A 22,662-nucleotide genomic window follows, 5' to 3' on the forward strand; every position below is an offset into this window, starting at 1 on the left:
TTGCCTTGCAAATCTGTTCAACAGAAGCCTCATTTTTAAAGGCCCAAGTTGAAGCCACAGCTCTAGTGGAATGAGCTGTAATCCTTTCAGGAGGCTGCTGTCCAGCAGTCTCATAGGCTAAGTGGATTAAGCTTCTTAGCCAAAAAGAAAAAGAGGTTGCCAAAGCCTTTGACCTCTCCTCTGTCCAGAGTAGACAACAAACAAAGCAGATGTTTGACGAAAATCTTGTAGCTTGTAAGTAAAACTTTAAAGCACAGACCACGTCCAGATTGTGTAACACAAGGATGGAACCACAATCTCTTGATTGATATTCTTGTTAGATACCACCTTAGGTAAGAACCCAGGTTTGGTACGCAGGACTACCTTATCCGTATGAAAAATCAGTTAAGGAGAATCACATTGTAAGGCAGATAGCTCAGAGACTCTACGAGCCGAGGAAATAGCTACCAAAAAAAAAAAAAGAACTTTCCAAGATAAAAGTTTGATATCTATGGAATGAAGAGGCTCAAACGGAACTCCTTGAAGAACCTTAAGAACCAAGTTTAAGCTCCATGGTGGAGCAACAGGTTTAAACACAGGCTTGATTCAAACTAAAGCCTGACAAAATGCCTGAACGTCTGGAACATCTGCCAGACGCTAGTGCAAAAGAATAGACAGAGCAAAAATCTGTCCCTTTAAGAAACTAGCTGACAATCCTTTTTCCAAACCTTCCTGGAGAAAAGATAAAATCCTAGGAATCCTGACCTTACTCCATGAGTAACCCTTGGATTCACACCAATAAAGATATCTACGCCATACCTTATGGTAAATTTTCCTGGTGACAGGCTTTCGTGCCTGTATTAAGGTATCAATAACTGACTCGGAGAAGCCACGCTTTGATAAAATCAAGCATTCAATCTCCAGGCAGTCAGCCTCAGAGAAATTATATTTGGATGGTTGAAAGGACCCTGAAGTAGAAGGTCCTGTCTCAGAGGCAGAGACCATGGTGGAAAGGATGACATGTCCACTAGATCTGCATACCAGGTCCTGCGTGGCCACGCAGGTGCTATCAGAATCACAGATGCTCTCTCCTGCTTGATCTTGGCAATCAGTCGAGGGAGCAGAGGAAACGGTGGAAACACATAAGCCAGGTTGAAAGACCAGGGCGCTGCTAGAGCATCTATCAGTGTCGCCTTGGGATCCCTGGACCTGGATCCATAACACGGAAGCTTGGCGTTCTGGCGAGACGCCATGAGATCCAGTTCTGGTTTGCCCTAACGGAGAATCAGTTGTGCAAATACCTCCGGATGGAGTTCCCACTCTCCCGGATGAAAAGTCTGACGACTTAGAAAATCCGCCTCCCAGTGCTCTACACCTGGGATATGGATAGCTGATAGGTTGCAAGAGTGAATCTCTGCCCAGTGAATTATTTTTGAAACTTCTAACATCTCTAGGGAACTTCTTGTTCCCCCTCGATGGTTGATGTAAGCTACAGTCGTGATGTTGACCGACTGAAATCTGATGTACCTCAGAGTTGCTAACTGAGGCCAAACCTGAAGAGCCTTGAATATCGCTCTTAGTTCCAGAATATTTATTGGAAGGAGAGACTCCTCCTGAGTCCACGATCCCTGAGCCTTCAGGGAGTTCCAGATTGCACCCCAACCTAAAAGGCTGGCATTTGTTGTTACAATAGTCCAATCTGGCCTGCGAAGGTCATACCTTTGGACAGATGGACCCGAGATAGCCACCAGGGAAGAGGATCCCTGGTCTCTTGGTCCAGATTCAGTTGAGGGGCCAAATCTGTGTAATCCCCGCTCCACTGACTGAGCCTGCATAGTTGCAGCGGTCTGAGATGTAAGCGGGCAAACGGCACTATGTCCATTGCCGCTACCATTAAGCCGATTACTTCCATACACTGAGCCACCAAAGGGCGCGGAATGGAATGAAGAACCCGACAGGAATTTAGAAGCTTTGATAACCTGGACTCCGTGAAGGTAAATTTTCATTTCTACAGAATCTATCAGAGTCCCTAGAAAGGAAACTATTGTGAGTGGGGATAGAGAACACTTTTCCTCGTTCACTTTCCACTCATGCGACCTCAGAAATGCCAGTACTACGTCCGTATGAGACTTGGCAATTTGGAAGTTTGACGCCTGTATCAGGATGTCATCTAAATAAGGGGCTACTGCTATGCCCCGCGGCCTTAGGACCGCCAAAAGCGACCCTAGAACCTTTGTAAAGATTCTTGGGGCTGTAGCTAATCCAAAGGGAAGAGCTACAACTGGTAATGCCTGTCTTGAAAGGCAAACCTGAGAAACCGATGATGATCTTTGTGTATCAGAATGTGAAGATAAGCATCCTTTAGATCCACTGTAGTCATATATTGACCCTCATGGATCAGTGGTAGGATGGTACGAATAGTTTCCATCTTGAACGACGGAACTTTGAGGAATTTGTTTAAGATCTTTAGATCCAAAATCGGTCTGAAGGTTGCCTCTTTTTTGGGAACCACAAACAGATTTGAGTAAAAACCCTGTTCCTGTTCCTCCTTTGGAACTGGATGGATCACTCCCATAACTAGGAGGTCTCGTACACAGTGTAAGAATGCCTCACTCTTTATCTGGTTTGCAGATAATTGTGAAAGGTGAAATCTCCCTTTTGGGGGGGAAGCTTTGAAGTCCAGAAGATATCCCTGGGATATAATTTCCAACGCCCAGGGATCCTGAATATCTCTTGCCCACGCCTGGGTGAAGAGTGAAAGTCTGCCCCCTACTAGATCCGTTACCGGATAGGGGGTCGTTCCTTCATGCTGTCTTAGAGGCAGCAGCAGGCTTTTTGACCTGCTTATCTTTTTTCCAGGTTGGTTTGGTCTCCAGACTGTCTTGGATTGAGCAAAAGTTCCCTCTTGTTTATTATTAGAGGAAGTTGATGCCGCACCTGCCTTGAAGTTTCGAAAGGCACGAAAATTAGACTGTTTGGCCCTAGATTTGGACCTGTCCTGAGGAAGGGCACAACCTTTTCCTCCCGTGATATCAGCAATAATCTCCTTCAAACCAGGCCCAAATAGGGTCTGCCCCTTGAAGGGAATGTTAAGTAGCTTAGATTTTAAAGTCACGTCAGCTGACCATGATTTAAGCCATAGCGCTCTGCGCGCCTCTATAGCAAAACCAGAATTCTTAGCCGTTAGTTTATTCAAATGAACAATGGCATCAGAAATAAAATAATTGGCTAGCTTAAGTGCTCTAAGTTTGCCAAGTATGTCATCCAATGGAGTCTCTACCTGTAAAGCCTCTTCCAGAGACTCAAACCAGTACGCCGCAGCAGCAGTGACAGGGGCAATGCATGCAATGGGCTGTAGGATAAAACCTTGTTGAATAAATATTTTCTTAAGGTAACCTTCTAATTTTTTATCCATTGGCTCTAAAAAAGCACAACTGTCCTCGACAGGGATAGTAGTACGCTTTGCTAGAGTAGAAACTGATCCCTCCACCTTAGGGACTGTCTGCCATAAGTCCCGTGTGGTGGCGTCTATTGGAAAACATTTTTCTAAAAATAGGAGGGGAAGAGAATGGCACACCTGGTCTATCCCATTCCTTATTAATAATTTCTGTAAACCTTTTAGGTATTGGAAAAACATCAGTACACACCGGCACTGCAAAGCATTTATCCAGTCTACAAAATTTCTCTGGCACTGCAATGGTATCACAGTCATTCAGAGCAGCTAAAACCTCCCTAAGTAACACGCAGAGGTGTTCAAGCTTAAATTTAAATGTAGAAATATTAGAATCAGGTATCTTTCCTGAGTCATTAACATCACCCACTGACTGAAGCTCTCCTTCCTCAGCTTCTGCATATTGTGAGGCAGTATCAGACATGGTTCTTAAAGCGTCAGTATGCTCTGCATTTTGTCTCACCCCAGAGCTATCTCACTAACCTCTAAGTTCAGGTAGTCTGGCTAATACCGCTGACAGTGTATTATCCATGTCTTGTAAAGTAAACGCTATGGGCGCCCTAGATGTACTTGGTGCCATTTGAGCGCGAGTCCCTTGGGCGGTAGTCAAAGGGTCTGACACGTGGGGAGAGTTAGTCGGCATAACTTTCCCCTCGTCAGATTCCTCTGGTGATAATTTTTTTAAAAACAGAATATGATCTTTATTGCATAAAATGAAATCAGTACATTTGGTACACATTCTAAGAGGGGGTTCCACCATGGCTTTTAAACATAATGAACAAGGAGTTTCTTCTATGTCAGACATGTTTATACAGACTAGCAATGAGACTAGCAAGCTTGGAAAACACTTTAAATCAAGTTAACAAGCAAATATAAAAAACGGTACTGTGCCTTTAAGAGAAACAAATTTTGTCAGAATTTGAAAAACAGTGGAAAAATGCAGTAAATCAAACGAAATTTTTACAGTGTATGTAATAGGCTAGCAGAGCATTGCATCCACTTGCAAATGGATGATTAACCCCTTAGTTAAAAAAACGGATAAAAAAAAACGAAATAGACTTTTTTTTTTTTTTTTTAACAGTCACAACCAACTGCCACAGCAAGATGTGGTCCTACCTTCCCCAATAAACGACTTTGGAAAGCCTTTGAGCCCTTTAGAGATGTCCTATAGCATACAGGGGACTCCTGAGGGAAGCTGGATGTCACAGTTTGTAATTTTAACTGCACCAACTGTAACTTTTATACTATAACAGTGGAAAGCCTCAGTAAAACTGTTTCTAGTCAAAATTTAAGCCAGCCATGTGGAAAAAACTAGGCCCCAATAAAGTTTTATCACCAATGCATATATAAAAACGATTAAACATGCCAGCAAACGTTTATATTGCAATATCAAAAGGGTATTACCCCTGGGAGTAAGCATGATACCAGTCATTATTAAATCACTGTATTCAGGCTTAACTTACATTAATCCGGTATCAGCAGCATTTTCTAGTGTTTTCCATCTCTATAAAAAATTATAACTGCACATACCTGATAGCAGAATAAACTGCACGCCATTCTCTCGCTGAAGTTACCTCATCTGTGTAATCCCCTCAGACATATGTGAGAATAGCAATGGATCTTAGTTACAACCTGCTAAGATCATAGAAACCTCAGGCAGATTCTTCTTCTATTTACTGCCTGAGATAAAATAGCACAACTCCGGTACTATTTAAAAATAACAAACTTTTGATTGAAGAAAATAAACTAACTATATTTAACCACTCTCTCCTACAACATCCTAGCTTGTTGAGAGTTGCAAAGAATGACTGGCTATGACAGTTAGGGGAGGAGCTATATTACAGCTCTGCTGTGGGTGTCCTCTTGCAACTTCCTGTTGGGAATGAGAATATCCCACAAGTAATGGATGATCCGTGGACTGGATACACCTTACAAGAGAAAACACCCTACTAACACGCAAAGCCGATCACATATTCTCAGATGCGCTAACCCAACATGAAAATATGAATATTTTCCATTTCAATGTTCCCCACATAGCAGGATATGATCTATTTATTCCAAAATACATATTTCTATTTATGATGTGGTTTTTTGTTGTGGGTAAAATTGATATCTATACCTATAAAAAATATATAGATGATTATATTTAGGTATAGATATTTGGCACCCCTGCATTTCTGTCAAATAATGTACCACTCCGCCCAGAAAATTGTTGCAATTACAAATATTTAGTCAACACAGGATAGGAGATAACCAAAGAGGTGCGCTATGTGAAGTGAAATCGCAAAAAGATCCTCCATGTTTCAGGCTTGTCATGTTCACAGCTATTCATCTGCTCTTTTATGCAGTTATTGTATTAACTCACTTGCAAATAGTACTGTTTCTTTAATAGTCTGACATCCAGCCTATAAAAGGCCTCCTCCCACACTTCTCTTTGCTTGGTATTGGATTGTAGTTTTCATTGTCTGCACTCCTTCCCAGCCTCCTTTGAAGCAACCTCAGAACTCTCTGTTCAGCTTCGGAACTCTAAGCCGCCTGTCAGCTGTTTCACTAATCCCGGAAGTATCGGAGCGATGACGTCACACGCGAACCTTTGCCGCATCTCGTGAACTGAGTCTGTTTGCTCGCACTAAGTTCTTTCTCCTGCAGTTAAGCTTTAACTGCTCAGGTACCTCATTCTACCACTTACCTGTTATATGTTTCAGCAATATACACTTTATACATTATATTACACTGTGATCGATCTATTCAGTGTCATACTAATTACACCTCAGTTCTTATTTTTTTATCTGTGTTAACACCTTTTTCATTGGTGATTTGCTGTGCTTATGCTGCTGCATTTATTCAGTGATTTATTCACATGTGGCAGCTATAGAATATCCACAGCATCCTTCACCAACTATTAAACTGCATTGATTAACTGTGGGTTCTCACATTACATATATTGTAATTGATGTTACCACCCAAATAACAATCTCTGCAAACACACTTACTAAAATGACATTGATCTCAGCAGCTGTGGTTCATTTAGATACTCACTTTTATTTCAGACATCACAGAATACCAAGCCAGAATAAAAACATGGATCCAGCTGAGATCACTACACAGATTCAGACACTCACTCATAATGTGGAATTGCTGACTGATGGGCTGAATACTTTAAAACAAGAAAATAATGCTCTTAAAGCTTATATAAAGGACTTTGTAGAAACGAAATCACGTTTCCAGGAACCTCAAGTTAGTTTACCTGACATTTTTACAGGTGACAGGAAAATGTTTAGGGATTTAAAAAATGCCTGTTTGTTGCTTTTTACTTTGAAGCCCTATACTTATCCCACAGACAGAATCAAAGTTATGACTGCTATTTCCTACTTAAGAGCTGAGCCTAGAAGTTGGGCAAATAATTTCCTAGAAAGCAATGATGATATCCTCAATTCTCTGGATTCTTTCTTCTCTGCTTTAGCTCAACTGTATAATGACCCATACAAGCAGTTGACGGCCGAAACAGCTATGAGATCTTTAAAGCAGAGGAGAAAGGATGTGGAGGATTATATAGTGGATTTTAAAAAATGGGCAAAAGACACACAATGGAACAATCTAGCATTAAGAAACCAGTTCCGGCTGGGACTTTCAGATGCTATAAAGGATGAACTCTGTCGCTCAGATCTCCCACCAACCTTGGAAGAGTTGATAAATTTAAGTATTAGTATTGACAGGCGCCTAAGAGAGAGACAAAGTGATAAAACTTCCCATGACAGTAGTACTAGAAAATCACCGTCCACAAGCTCCACCTATACTGCCCAAAAGTCTACCAGCGAGCCTATGGAAATTGGTTTCCTTAAAGGGCCATTAACCAACCAGGAGAAACTCAGAAGACGCACACAAAATTTATGTATGTATTGTGCCTCTGATGAACACCTTGTACACTCCTGTCCGATCCTACAGAGACAAAAACAGGGTAAGGCTTCTCTACCATATCATTCCATTAAAGCTGCTAGTAATTCCTATTGTTACCTTAACCTATCTCTTTCATTGCAGTGGAACAAACAACGGGCCAACGTCACAGGGATTCTTGATTCTGGTGCTTCTGCCTCATATATAGATGTGAACTTCACTAACATAAATAAAATACCACTGATTAAAAAAACGTCTCCTGTACTTTTAAGGGGAATTGATGGGGAGGTTATATTTGAAACCATTCCACTTCTAGTCTCCACCCTAGACCACCATAGGGAATACATAACATTTGATGTAATTACTTCCCCTGCCTTTCCTGTAATCTTAGGTTTACAGTGGTTAGGATTACATGACCCCCACATATCTTGGTCCACACTTAGTTTACAGTTTACTTCAAAGTACTGCACTACTACCTGTTTCCCTACTCTACTGTTACAACCAGCTTCTTCTACTCAAGAATTTACTATTCCCCAGGAATACATGGACTTTTCGGATGTCTTCAGTAAAAAAGAATCCAAGAACTTACCACCCCATCGCCCATATGACTGCCCAATTGAGATCTTACCAGGCGCAGTCATACCCTGCGGCCATGTATTCCCTTTATCCAAGCCAGAGTTACAACACTTAAAAACTTATCTTGATGACAATTTAAAGAAGGGGTTCATACGTCCCTCAACCTCCCCCGCAGCCGCGGGCATGTTCTTTGTTAAGAACAAGGACTGAACTTTAAGACCTATTGTAGATTATAGGCAACTGAATAAAATCACTATAAAAAAAGTTATCCCTTACCTCTCATTCCTCAATTAATAGAAAGGCTTGAAGGATCAAACATATTCACTAAGCTAGACTTAAGGGGGGCTTATAATCTCATCCGTATGAGGGCTGGGGACGAATGGCTGACGGCGTTTCGTACTCGGTATGGCCTTTACGAGTACACCGTCATGCCATTCGGCCTCTGTAACGCCCCAGCCACCTTCCAACACTTCATACATGATATATTCAGAGACATTCTGGATGTCTTCATTGTCATTTACCTGGACGACATTCTGATATTTTCAAAAACACCTTCTGAACATGTGAACCCTGTCAGACAGGTACTCTCCAGACTACGAAGTCATTCCCTTTATGCAAAAGCAGAAAAATGCATATTTAACTCGCATAACATTACCTTTCTAGGTTATCAGATTTCTGAACATGGCATACAGATGAACAACACAAAAATACAAACCATACTCAATTGGCCCAAACCCACCAACAAAAAACAAGTCCAAAGTTTTCTTGGTTTTGCAAATTTTTATCGCAAGTTTATACACAACTTTGCCTCAGTTGCAAAACCGTTAAATAACCTCACAAAAGATAACATATTTCTTTGGACACAAGAAACACAATCCTCCTTTGATCTTTTAAAAAAAGAAATTCACATCAGCACCAATACTACGATATCCTAACACTCAACTACAGTTCATACTAGAGGTTGATGCTTCTGACCTGGCAATTGGAGCAGTTTTATCTCAGAGAGAACAGTTACAAAAGCCACTTCATCCTGTTGCTTATTTCTCAAGATGTCTAACTATACCCGAGTCACACTACCCAGTTGGCGATAAAGAACTTCTAGCCATAAAGGTAGCCTTTGAACAGTGGCGACATCTACTCGAGGGAGCTACATACCCAACCATAGTTTACACAGATCACCGTAACCTACAATACTTGAAGTGTACCAAAACTCTTACAGCCAGACAGGTTCGTTGGAATCTTTATTTTTCTAGATTTGATTTTCTTATAACCTACAGACCCGCTGCGAAAAATCGGAAGGCAGATGCTCTATCAAGATTACCACCAAAAGATTGCTACACCCACTCTCCCCAGTCTGTGATACCTGAAGACAAATTTCTACTCTTTCTTATAGATTCCATTCCCTTATTGCGCCGAGAACAACAAAAGAATACAACGAAACCTCTTCATTTATTACAACTAAACTCTGATGCCCTATACCATCACCAGGGTAAATTATATGTACCTTCTTCCATAAGAGCAACCCTGTTGCATTCTGCACACGATTCTCGTTTAGCTGGCCACAGTGGCATTGTTAAAATGCAGGAGATGATAAAAAGATCATACTGGTGGCCCAACATGACCAACGACATCTCAGACTATATTAACAGCTGTTCAGTTTGTGCCACTTCAATACGAACAAAACAGTCACCCTATGGATTGTTGCTACCAATTTCTACACCCAACAGACCATGGCTTGATATCGCAATGGATTACATTGTTGACCTACCCAGATCTTCTAATAACACCACCATAATAGTGGTTGTAGATTTGTTTAGTAAAATGATACATCTCATTCCATATCATAAATTACCAACAGCTGCTGAAACCATACAAGTTCTCCTTAACAATGTTTTCAAGCTACATGGATTACCACAAAGGATTCTCACAGACCGCGGATCACAATTTACCAGCTCTCTTTGGGCAGAATTTTGTAAATCATTTTCGATTGAAAAAAAGCTCTCATCATCATATCATCCTCAGACCAATGGTCAAACCGAAAGGTGTAACCAATGGGTTGAACAATTTCTACGGACTTACTGTCATTACAACCAGGAATCTTGGTCAACTCTACTCCCTTACGCGGAGTTTGTCTTCAATAACACCATCCATGCCACAACTAAGCAAACACCGTTCTTTATTAACTATGGTTATCATCCATCTTTCCAGCTTCTACCAGGAAACGACAACTCAGTTCATATCAGCGATTTAACCCAAACTATTGCTTCAAATTTCATCACTGTACGTAATACAATTGAGGAAGCCAAACGGATACATAAAAAATATTATGACATGAGAAGAACCCCTGCTCCACATTACTCCCTTGGAGATCTTGTCTGGTTGTCTACCAAGAATCTGCGCCTGAACACTCCGTCCAAGAAACTCTCTCCATTATATATAGGACCTTTTCCTATCATCAAAATCATCAATGACAATGCTGTACGTATTCAACTGCCTAATAACCTCAAAATACATCCGACATTTCATGTCTCCCTCCTGAAACCATACCGGACGGTTCGGGGGGGCTCTTCCCAACAACCTCTACCGCAGGTATCTGTTGACCCTAACATCGAATATGAGGTTCACTCAATTCTAGATTCCAGAATTTACCGTGGCATCCTGCAATATCTTATAAGTTGGAAGGGGTATGCAGAAGAGGATGATTCCTGGGAACCTGCCAGTAATGTCTCGGCCCCTCGACTCATTTCTCGGTTCCATCAGAGGAATTCTGATAGACCCCGTTCCTGAGCCCCGGAGTGGCTCCTTGAGGGGGGAGTCCTGTCATGTTCACAGCTATTCATCTGCTCTTTTATGCAGTTATTGTATTAACTCACTTGCAAATAGTACTGTTTCTTTAATAGTCTGACATCCAGCCTATAAAAGGCCTCCTCCCACACTACTCTTTGCTTGGTATTGGATTGTAGTTTTCATTGTCTGCACTCCTTCCCAGCCTCCTTTGAAGCAACCTCAGAACTCTCTGTTCAGCTACGGAACTCTAAGCCGCCTGTCAGCTGTTTCACTAATCCCGGAAGTATCGGAGCGGTGAGGTCACACGCGAACCTTTGCCGCATCTCGTGGACTGAGTCTGTTTGCTCGCACTAAGTTCTTTCTCCTGCAGTTAAGCTTTAATTGCTCAGGTACCTCATTCTACCACTTAACTGTTATATGTTTCAGCAATATACACTTTATACATTATATTACACTGTGATCGATCTATTCAGTGTCATACTAATTACACCTCAGTTCTTATTTTTTTATCTGTGTTAACACCTTTTTCATTGGTGATTTGCTGTGCTTATGCTGCTGCATTTATTCAGTGGTTTATTCACATGTGGCAGCTATAGAATATCCACAGCATCCTTCACCAACTATTAAACTGCATTGATTAACTGTGGGTTCTCACATTACATATATTGTAATTTATGTTACCACCCAAATAACAATCTCTGCAAACACACTTACTAAAATTACATTGATCTCAGCAGATGTGGTTCATTTAGATACTCACTTTTATTTCAGACATCACAAGGCTGCACTCCCAATTAAGATGATCCAAACCGGACTCCTAAGGCAGATAAAGACAAAAGCAGAGAGGCGCCAAGGCATAGAGCAATATCGTCAAGTCGTAAGAGGACCGACCCTCCCCCAGATAGACAGAATACTCACAAGCGGAGCGACACAGCGTGTCAGTACTCGCAAACTGGAACTATTGAGAGTCGCCCGGCAGACACACAGTGGCTAGGTGACGTGCAGGACCTCGTCCAATCCCAGTGTCGGTTTCTCTGAATCTCTTCCAGTGGCGGTCTTATGAAAGAGCCTATGTATTGGGCTGGAGTAACTGGTTTGCACAAAACAGTGTGTAGTAAATGTACCACAGCACAGCACAGGTATATGGAGATAAAAATGTATTAAAATATAAACTTAAAAACAGTAAAAGCAACACGTTTCTCGGCAGAAGGCCGTATCATCAGGCTGTAAATCCTATATCTAAATCATCTCACTAAATACCCTGCATTAGCCAATACAAGGGCGTCCTCAGAACACACCCCCCCTCCTATATTAAGACATGGATTAACTATTAGAGTCGTGGTGACAAATGAACATACAATTCAAAAAATATGTTAGAGAGTTTGATATACATTAAAAAAATACCCCCTGTTCATTCTTGAGCAACTTTCTATAACATTAATATATGTGTGTATATTGTATTAAAAGAACGTAGATTTGGAGCCGCTGTATTGTAAAATAATAACTCTTTATTGGAAATCCTTAAAAGTTGGGAGGCAACCCAAGCACATAGATAGGCAACGCACAGCTGCTAACATGTTTTAGCCATTGTGGCCGTAGTCATAGCACTTGCTATTTCCAATAAAGAGTTATTGTTTTACTATTCAGCGGCTCCAAATCTACATTCTTTTCCTGTGACACTACCAGCTCACGGAACCGCTGTACCCACCTGGTCGGGTATGTTGCAGCCAGTCCAGGTACCTCCGTCCCTTTGATTCCCCCCCCCCCCCCCCCCCGCGCACATACTTCATCAACGAGCCTCTCTTCCGGGTCTTGGAACAATGTGCAGAGTGTGAACGCCGGGAGATCAGCTGATTCAGCTGCAGAGTGAGTCTCGGCCCGTGGAGGATACAGACAGAGTTGGGCTAAGGAGCAAAATAGCCTCAGTGTCCTCATCGCACGAACTGACACGTAAGGTATTTCTATGATGTTTAGAGGTAGGGGGAACAAGGGCAGCGTGTTTTTTTGGGGGGAACAAGAGCAGCGTGTTTTTAGCTGTTGGGTCCTGGTGAAATTTAACTTCTGTGTATTACATAAGGATCAATTACAGTGTGCCTACTTCTCCTTGATTGTATATATTATATTAAAGACATACTTGAACATATGGGGAATGAAAGGTAGCAGAGTCTCCTGTAATGGAGTTAAGGGATGAGCTGACAGGCTAGTGGAAAATCCCAGTGTAGTGTAGCAGCAACAATGTTGCAAAGTGAGGGGAGGTCTTAGGCTCACCTAATATAAACGAAGTTCTGGAACAATCTGGCCTCTTCCACCTGGGATTTTGCAAGGAGAAAGTTTTGCCATTCTTCAAGCGAAAATGTCTAGATCTAAGAGAAGTGCTGCGGTGCCCATTCGCTTCAGGGAGTCCCCTGGGAGATCCTTGAGGAGTGCACCTGTAATTGAAGAGGAGGATGAGGATGTGGTGCCACCAACTCCGGAGAAAACAAGGCCAGTATCATCTGCTTTAACTCCTAATGTTGTGGTCACTAACCCCCCAGCCCCTGAACTTGCACCCGCCGGGCCCGGTACTGTGATGGTTGCGGGACAGGCGGGTGCAGTGAGCGCTGGCCCATCCGGCCTAGACACGGCTTTGGAGGCAGGCCTGGGGGCCCTTACGGCCTCCGGAATGTCGCTGGAGGCGGCGGCGGCCATAGTGGGCATGTTTAAGGCCCTCACGGCCGCCGTTCTGCCTCCGGTGGCAAGCCGGGTGGAACCGGGGCCTACCGCCCCTCATTATCCCCCTCAATTGGGCCGGGGGCCTGGGGACCCTCATCAGGCAGGGCCCAGTATGGTAAATCATCCGGCCGGGTCCCTAGGGCCCGGCACGGATGCCTCATTGGTGGCTCAGTCGGTTACTGGAGCGGGGCCTGCGGGTCCTCGCCCACTCACCGGACCGCCGCTATCATTGGTGGCTCAGTCGGAGCCTGCAACTACCAGTGCAGGCTCCGGTTGCGGCCTTGCGTCCGCCGCGTCCATTTCCGGCCGGTCAGGTGACACGCGTGACGTCACTTCCGGCGCCGCGGTAGTCACACGGCCGGAACCTGGATCAGAGCGGCACATCCGGCGAGCGCGCAAGAGGTCTAGCCGGGTACTCTCCACAGGTGAGGGGGGAGTATCCGGGCGGGCCTGCTCCGCTGCGCGACACTCTGCAATAGCTAGCAATGCAAACAGAGCAAGTCCCTTACAGAGAGGCCGCGGCGCGCAGAGAGGGAGGCTCAGGGGTTCCAGTGTTAGCAAGCAGGCTTATGGGAGAGCTAGAAGCGCATTGCTGGAGCGCCAGTGGTATCACAGGGGGGGTGCCAGCAGCAACTATGTACCCCAAACAAGGGTGAATGCGCCCACTGATGGGGCACAGGGCGAGTCGCTAGGCACAATAACTGCAGGGGTCCAAGGGGGCAAAGGGCTTGTTGCGGCAGGTGCTCAGAACGTTCATTCAGTCAGGGAGCGTGTGGTCAGAGAATCCCCCTATGTGGCAGGGCCAGCGAATGAATGGAGTGGTGATATGAATGACGAGAGGGCTAGAGGGGTCCCAGACAGGGCCGGGGGCAGTACTTCTACCCCGATTGGGGGCGGCAGTCGAGGGGGACACACGGCTGGCCTGGATACTCCCCTCTCGTTTGTTTCTCCCCCACAGGACATGGTGCCTACACCGCAGAGGACAGAGGGCCCGGGTACAACGGGAGTAGGACTATCTGTACAGCCAGCAGGCGGATCAGTGGCAGCTGCACCAGGAACATCTACCCCGTCAACATCGGCAGTTGGTGAGAGAAATGTATTTAATTTGTCACGCATTACTGACACCGACTATAGCACTGATTCAGACTCAGATGGTGGGAAGAAATTAGGGCTTAACAGTAAGGGGCAGCGTCGCATGTTCAAAATGTTAAGGCTATTGGTGGCTGAGCGTAATCAGGCTAGAGGTTTAGGTAACATGGAGCAGGCTGCGCCGTTAGCGGGGCAAAGCACGGCGACAATATCCAAGGGCAGTGGCCAGGGAAGCGAGAGCGTTGCGCAGCTGCAGGACATGTCAGTCAGTACCAGGAGGGTGGCATTGCAGGGAGACTCTTATCCCTGCAAGATCCACTGCCTCCATGCACATCTCAAGCCCAAGACGGTACAAAAAATCCGCGATCATAAATACGTCAATATGTTCGAGCTGTCCCTTGAGGCGCAGCGAGATAAAGAGCGTAGTGAGGATGGGACTGGGCCAAAGAAGATCCAGCGCCCAGATACATTTGAGGAGTGGAGGAAGTGCTTTAGGGTATTCTCCTCCTGCTACATCGAACAGAGGCCGGAGGCCGCGGTCGATGTAATTAAGTACGCGGAAATCATTGAATGTATCTATAATAGATATGGGGAAGGCATGTGGCGTGCTTATGATAGCGAATTTAGGCGGAAGATGGTCGATAACCCGATCTTGAACTTTGGGGTAAAAGACTTGGACCTGTGGTCCCTGCTCATACCGGAAAAGGGGGGGGCAGGAGCTCCCTTGCTGCGGTCAGGGCCCCAGAGGCCAACGGGCCCCATCAAGCGGAGAGGCAGGGAGTGCTGGAAATACAATGAGAAGCAGTGTGACAAAGGAGCTTCCTGTTCCTTTCGGCACGCTTGCATGTACTGCAGCGGTCAACACCCAGGTGTTGAATGCCCGAAGCGGAGGGACGGAGGGGCTTTCCGTGGGGCAAAATCGGGGGGGGCTGGACAAAAGGGCTCCAACACCCCTGAAGCTGGACGCCATTAGACCTTGGCTGGCGGCCTACCCAGACAGGGTGTCGGCTGCCAACCTACTAGCGGGGATTGGCGAAGGTTTCAAGATACCAACATTGGGGTTGGTAATGGGGTCCTCGTCGCACAAGAATCTGAAGTCGGCTTACGAAATGCCGGGTGAAGTTAGGGCGAAACTGAGCAAAGAAATGGCTCTGGGAAGATTTGCTGGTCCATTTGACCAACCTCCCATCCCTGACCTAGTTATTTCCCCTTTAGGGGTGGTTCCCAAAAAGGAACCAGGGAAGTTCCGCCTGATTCAGCATTTGTCCTACCCGAAAGGGGGTTCTGTCAATGACGCAATAGACCCAATGATAAGCTCGGTGTCTTACCAATCGTTTGACCAGGCGTTGGAATTAGTGTTGGCGGCGGGTCCGGGCGCGCTGCTAGCCAAAATGGACATCGAATCTGCCTTTCGGTTACTCCCCATACACCCAGCGTCTTTCAGACTGATGGGGTGTAAATTCGAGGGGAATTATTTTGTAGACAAATGTTTGCCCATGGGTTGCTCGCTATCGTGTGCTTATTTTGAAGAGTTTAGCTCATTCTTGCACTGGGCCATCATCACGGAGGCCGGCGGGGGAATAGTCGCTCATTATCTGGACGACTTCCTGCTGGTTGGCACCGCGGACACTCGCGAATGCGATCGACTGATCGCAGTAATGCGTAGGCTAATGTCGAAATTTGGAGTGCCACTGGCTGAGGAAAAAACACAGGGCCCCTGTACAAGACTCACGTACTTGGGGATCGAAATTGACACTGCTGCAAGGCTATGTCGTCTCCCAGCCGATAAGGTGGAAGCAATGCTCGCGGCGGTGCGCAAAGCCAGGGCAGCGAAGAGCATGCCCCTGAGGGAGCTTCAGTCCGTGCTAGGCTTACTCAATTTTGCGTGCAAAATTATACCCATGGGTCGCGTGTTTAACAGGAGGATGGAGGCTTTACTTTCCAATCCACACGGCACACGTAAAGTGTCGGTTTCGGAAGACATGCGGGAAGATCTGAAGGTATGGGAACTCTTCCTGCAAGGCTTCAATGGAACTCTGCTGTGGCGCGCTCCTAGGGTTTCCAGTCAGACAGTGCACCTGCTGACGGATGCAGCTGGAGCAGCAGGTTATGGCGCCTATTTGGATGGGCAATGGAGCGCTGAGCCATGGCCCTTGGCATGGGTCCGAGCAGGACTGACAAGGAACTTGACACTTCTGGAGCTCTTTCCCATAGTTGTGGCTATGGAGCTCTGGGGGTCGGCGTTAAAGGATCGCTACATAGTGTTTTGGACGGACAACGCTAGCGTTGTTTTCGCCATAAATAGGTTGTCCGCGTCGTCACCGGTAGTTGTTAGGTACTTGCGACAGCTAGTGCTGAGGTGCTTGCAATACAATATTCAGTTTTCCGCGAGGCACGTTCCCGGGGTCAACAACACCCTGGCGGACGCACTCTCGAGGTTTCAATGGGAACAGTTTCGCAGACTGGCCCCTAACGCAGCAGCAGTTGGCTTACCTTGTCCCCACTCTATCTGGCAGTTGGCGGGGCAGGGAGGTCCATAAGGCACCTAGTGAGGGCATCCCTGGCGCAGAACACGTGGAGAGCTTATTCACAGCACTGGGGCGAGTGGGTAAGTTACTGTTACGCACAAGGCGCAGCGCCGGAAAGGGTCTCGAGGGATCTGTTCTTGGAGTGGCTGGCAGAGAAACATGGGCAAGGGACTTCGAAGGGCGCTATATCCAATAGAATAGCTGCAATCTCCTTCTTTTGCAATATGCTAGAGTGGCCCAATATCACGAAAGGTTTCCTGGTGAAGCAAGTGATTAAGGGCTGGGGAAGGCTCGAGGGTAGAGCGAAAGATGCGCGCGAACCTGTCACATTTTGTAGGCTAGCCAGGCTGGTGGACGCAATCGAGGGCATTTGCGTCGAACCCGGCGAAAGAGAACTGTTTCAGTGCGTATTCTCCTTGGCGTTCTTTGCGGCCCTCAGGCCGGGCGAGCTGGTCGCAACCTCAAAGGATGCAATTAACACGGGTATGCAGTTGGCTCATGTCAAACTGGCGGGCGATAATTTGTTATTGTTTATCCCGCACTCGAAGACTGACCAGGAGGGGAAAGGGGTGTGGATCACTCTGACTCCCTCGGCATCAGGCGTCTGCCCGGTTGTGAGTACAAGGGCCTACATGGCGCAGCGACCACGGGCCCCCGCCCAGTTCTTAGTGCATTCCGACGGTTCGAATCTCTCCCGGTACCAGTTCGCAGCGGTGCTCAGAAAGGTAGCGCTTGCAGCAGGTTTGGGGAAGTGTAGAATCACCCCCCATTCCTTCCGAATAGGGGCTGCCACCAGCGCGGCCGCGCTAGGTTGGAAAGGAGATCGCATACAGAAGTTGGGCCGATGGAGGTCCCAATGTTACAAGTCTTACGTGCGCCCTCCAGCTGAAGCCTAGGGGGTATTCGGTGTAGGAGGAAGGAAACTGGCGTTTTACATTTGTTTGGTTGTGTTGTTTAGTTTTAGTCTAAGGTGATTGACTATGTAATCCGTTTTTCAGGTGTGGCTACAGGTCCTTCTCGTATCTGGATAATAGGGCACTCCTACGTGCACTGGGCGGCACTGAAGGCCCATTCTCTTCCTGAGGGGCAGCAGTTGGGGATTCCGACGTCTCAGGCATCAATACGGTGGTTGGGCCGTAGAGGCTTACAGTGGGATGGTTTGCCTGCCCTCCTCCAGAATGCCAGACATCGATGGGGACAGCCCCACATCATCCTCCTTCACATGGGGGGAAATGATATAGGGAGTGCACCTGCTCTAGATCTCATCAATGCGATGAGGTCGGATGTCAAGTGGATCTGTACCACGTTTCCGGGGGTTAGGCTGGCCTGGTCCAACATAATCCCCCGGCTGCGTTGGAGATATTTCCCCACACCGAGGATAGCATATAGGGTTAGGAAAAAAGTTAACAGGGAGCTGGGTAGAGCAGTAATAGAGGTAGGGGGTTTTGTGGTCCGCCATGAACTGATCTCAGCGGACAAAAAAGGGCTGTATCGCCCGGACGGGGTGCACCTGTCCGACGAAGGGCTGGCGATCTTCCTGGTGGACCTCAAAACGGCTCTGGTTAGTAATATTTAGCGGGTGGCGGCAAGAGCCCGGTTTATGTGGGAGTGCCTGTCTCTTGTGGCGGGAGGTCGTAGCCATCAACAATTGAGGGCGGAGTCTGTAGAGGTGACAGTCGGGCTAATGGGCGGGGGTGATGTCCTCAGGTCGTGACCTGGGGGGCCCCGCCCCGCGGGTCTGCTGGCTGAAGATCCTTTAGGACGTCCGCGCCTACTAGACGGAATGGGGTGGGGCCACATTTGTGCCCACCCTTGGCATTTGCTATTCCACGACATCTGGCTGCGACCTCTTGTCATATGGAGCTAATAGTTTACTAGGCCTCGAATGCCGCCACAAGTTAAATATTTGAATGACTTCCGTTGAAGTCAAGTTAATAAATGTGACCATCGTTATGGTCTTTAAATCCCAGCTATCTGTGTCGTGTCTTTATTTATAAGTTAAGTAGTTATGTTAAGTTGTTTTGAAGGGGTTGGAACTACCAGATACAGCATCAGCCCTTAGGGGAATGAAAGGTAGCAGAGTCTCCTGTAATGGAGTTAAGGGATGAGCTGACAGGCTAGTGGAAAATCCCAGTGTAGTGTAGCAGCAACAATGTTGCAAAGTGAGGGGAGGTCTTAGGCTCACCTAATATAAACGAAGTTCTGGAACAATCTGGCCTCTTCCACCTGGGATTTTGCAAGGAGAAAGTTTCCCTCCCTCCCAACCCTATTGTTGAATGGTTAATTAAGTAATTGCTATGGCAACAGTTTTTAGGCGTCATTCAGGCAGATGGCTTCCCGGACGGGTTGCTGGTCCTTTAGATGCGAAAGGCAGGGATGGGGTTAGTTGACCTAGTCTTGGTAAGACCTTAGCCGTAATTTATTTGCTTCCTGGGCGAGCCTTGCTGCAGGGCTTGGCCATACCAGTGCCTTAGAGGCTGAAGCGCATCATAACATCCACGTATCTCCTAATGGCGGGAGGTCGTAGCCATCAACAATTGAGGGCGGAGTCTGTAGAGGTGACAGTCGGGCTAATGGGCGGGGGTGATGTCCTCAGGTCGTGACCTGGGGGGCCCCGCCCCGCGGGTCTGCTGGCTGAAGATCCTTTAGGACGTCCGCGCCTACTAGACGGAATGGGGTGGGGCCACATTTGTGCCCACCCTTGGCATTTGCTATTCCACGACATCTGGCTGCGACCTCTTGTCATATGGAGCTAATAGTTTACTAGGCCTCGAATGCCGCCACAAGTTAAATATTTGAATGACTTCCGTTGAAGTCAAGTTAATAAATGTGACCATCGTTATGGTCTTTAAATCCCAGCTATCTGTGTCGTGTCTTTATTTATAAGTTAAGTAGTTATGTTAAGTTGTTTTGAAGGGGTTGGAACTACCAGATACAGCATCAGCCCTTAATAAAATTCATATATTAGATACATTGATATAAATATCCATATATACAAAAAATCTGACGTATAATAACGCAATGTTCATACAATGCCTCAAAATGTGTCCTCTCAATAGTAATAGATATATAATTTCCTTAATGTATCCTATATACAATGCCAGATAACATACAAATGTATGTTGGATATTAAGCTAAATACCCCTCATCCCAATCAGACTTCTCTTACTCGAAAGTACTATTGTATTCAGTGGTGGGGCAAGAATAAGGTAACCGGTTCAGACTAGAGTATCTCTAGCCTATTAGCCTCTAGCTTGCTACAATTATGCCAGTAGATATATATTCACTATCATAACTGCATTTTGCTATAAAGTGCTATGTTTAACTATCATTATACATAACTGAATTCCACCATATAATATTTGTTCTCCCTAAAGAGACAAATCTAATTGATACTCAATAGCCTAAGGTGTTTAAGATGTTAACATGTACTCTTGGTATTTCCAAACAGAGACAAAGGGAGACCCACTGAATCACACTATATAAAATCTAGTTTAGAAAGCTGCCAGGTCTATATTCATATTAAGACCACTAGGATGAAGGCTCTTAAGAGTGTGTATCCAGTAGGTCTCCCTCTGCCTAAGTCTGGAAAGTCTATTATACAAATAAAGGAATGTACTCTATAGGACAGATGGTAAAACAATCAATAGTGCCACCATGTGAATAGTTGCAGTGTCTCGGGACACTGTGATTTTTATAGTTGTTTTTCATATTCCGTACGTGTTCAGACCATCTGATACTCAATCTCCTACAGGTTCTACCTACATACTGTACCCCACAAACGCAGGATAGTAGATAGGCAATCTTACGTGAAGCACAAGATATGTGTCCAGTAATGGAAAATTGCTTATTAGTCATATTTGATTTAAAAATCTTTTGTCTATGTGTGATCTTAACACATAATTTACATCTACTGGCTCCACGCCTATAAGACCCTACCGGTAGATTGTTTGACTGTTTGCAATTATAAGATATACTATGTGTTACGAATTTACTAGGGGCCAAAATTGTTTTCAAGTTGGGAGCTTTTTTATACACTATCCTAGGTTTATCATCTATTGTTTTGCACAAAATCGGGTCTTTTTTCAGAATATTCCAATATTTGGTAATAATTTGTTTAATTTCTTTATGATGACAATTATAATCTGTAATGAAAGATACCATTTTTTTTGTCAGATTAGACTCTATCATAGTAGTCCTTTTAGGTTTAAAATAATCCTCCCTTTTGTCAAGTTTAGCTCTCAAAAAAACATTTTCTATAATGTGGTGGGGATAGTGTTTTTCAGTGAATCTTTCTTTAAGTACAAAACTTAGAACTTCATAGTCCGCTAAATTGCTGCAGTTACGTCGGATCCGTTTAAATTGGCCATAATGCACATTTCGTTTCCATGGGAAATAATGATGGCTATTAAAATCCAAGTAACTGTTGCAATCTACCGTCTTGAAATGGGTAGTACTCATAACCTTATTCCCCTCAAATTTCAATTTAAGGTCCAAAAATACTATAGTCTCATGATGTATAGAACTTGTGAAAGATAGTCCCATATTATTATGGTTAAGATGTTCGGCAAAGGAATTAGCAGAAGTTATACCGCCCTTCCATACAAAAATCATATCATCAATGTACCGCCCATAGAATACCAGGTTTGCCCCGTATGCCTTGTCATAGACATATTGATGTTCAAATGAACCCATGAACAAATTGGCATAACTGGGGGCGAACCTGGTACCCATGGCGGTACCCTTGATTTGAGGAAAATAACTATCCTGAAACAGAAAATAGTTATGCCTCAATATAAAAGAAATGAGTTGTAGAATAAACTCACATTGATTGGAAGGTAAATAAATACCTTCCTGTAAGTACTTAGATACTGCTGAAATACCTTATTGATGTGATATATTAGAGTATAGTGACTGTACGTCACAAGTTATCCATAACAAATCCTGAGTCGCAGGAATAGATTCTAGTTTCTTAATTAAGTCAGTGGAATCACGAATATAAGATTCGAGGCCCAGTACATATTTTTGTAAGAAATAGTCCACATAAGAGGACACGTTATCAGTAAGTCTTCCAATACCCGCGATTATAGGCCTACCTGGTGGGCACTTAGGGCTCTTATGTAATTTTGGAAGATGGTAATAAAAGGCATAATTAGGTTCTTTCGGAACAAGAAACTCTTTTTCCTTTTTAAGTATTATACCTTCCATAAATGCATATTCTACAAGATCTTTTAATATATCTTTATATTGTGTAGTAGGGTCATAATTGAGTTGGATATAATAGGAGGTATCAAAAAGTATTTTCCTAGCCTCCAAAAGATAGTCTTCCAAATTTTGGAGGACAATTCCACCTCCCTTATCCACCTGCCTTATAACTAAGGATCTATCACTTCTCAGACTTGTTATAGCTCTTCGTTCGTTGGCATATAGATTATCTTTGAATTTCTTATTAGAATTTTTTGAAATTAATTCTATATCATCACTCACCAACTGTCTAAAGATCTCAATATGGGCATTATTCTGTAGTTGTGGTATAAAGTTAGATTTATTCTTAAAATCGATTTGTATATAGCCCTCACATAATTGTTCAGCTAGTGAGTCAGGTTCAAATACTGGGATTTGTGTGTCTGTTAGTCTAATGTCCAT

At 44.8% G+C, this 22,662-nt stretch overlaps 1 protein-coding gene across 2 annotated transcripts; it reads left to right on the forward strand.

Annotated features, from left to right (window-relative positions):
- Positions 1-14,316: 14,316 nt before the first annotated feature.
- LOC128654182 (uncharacterized) lies at positions 14,317-19,874 on the forward strand. Of its 2 annotated transcripts, none has more exons than XM_053707950.1 (2): positions 14,317-14,484; positions 17,005-19,874. In XM_053707950.1, the coding sequence occupies exons 1-2, from the start codon at positions 14,361-14,363 to the stop codon at positions 17,910-17,912; spliced, it is 1,032 nt and encodes a 343-aa protein (XP_053563925.1). In that variant the 5' UTR covers positions 14,317-14,360; the 3' UTR covers positions 17,913-19,874. The 2 variants fall into 2 exon arrangements, with proteins under 2 accessions (XP_053563925.1, XP_053563926.1); XM_053707951.1 differs by having other exon boundaries at positions 18,015-19,874.
- Positions 19,875-22,662: the final 2,788 nt, after the last annotated feature.

Source organism: Bombina bombina, chromosome 3, assembly GCF_027579735.1.
Source record: "Bombina bombina isolate aBomBom1 chromosome 3, aBomBom1.pri, whole genome shotgun sequence".
Taxonomy (NCBI): Eukaryota; Metazoa; Chordata; class Amphibia; order Anura; family Bombinatoridae; genus Bombina; species Bombina bombina.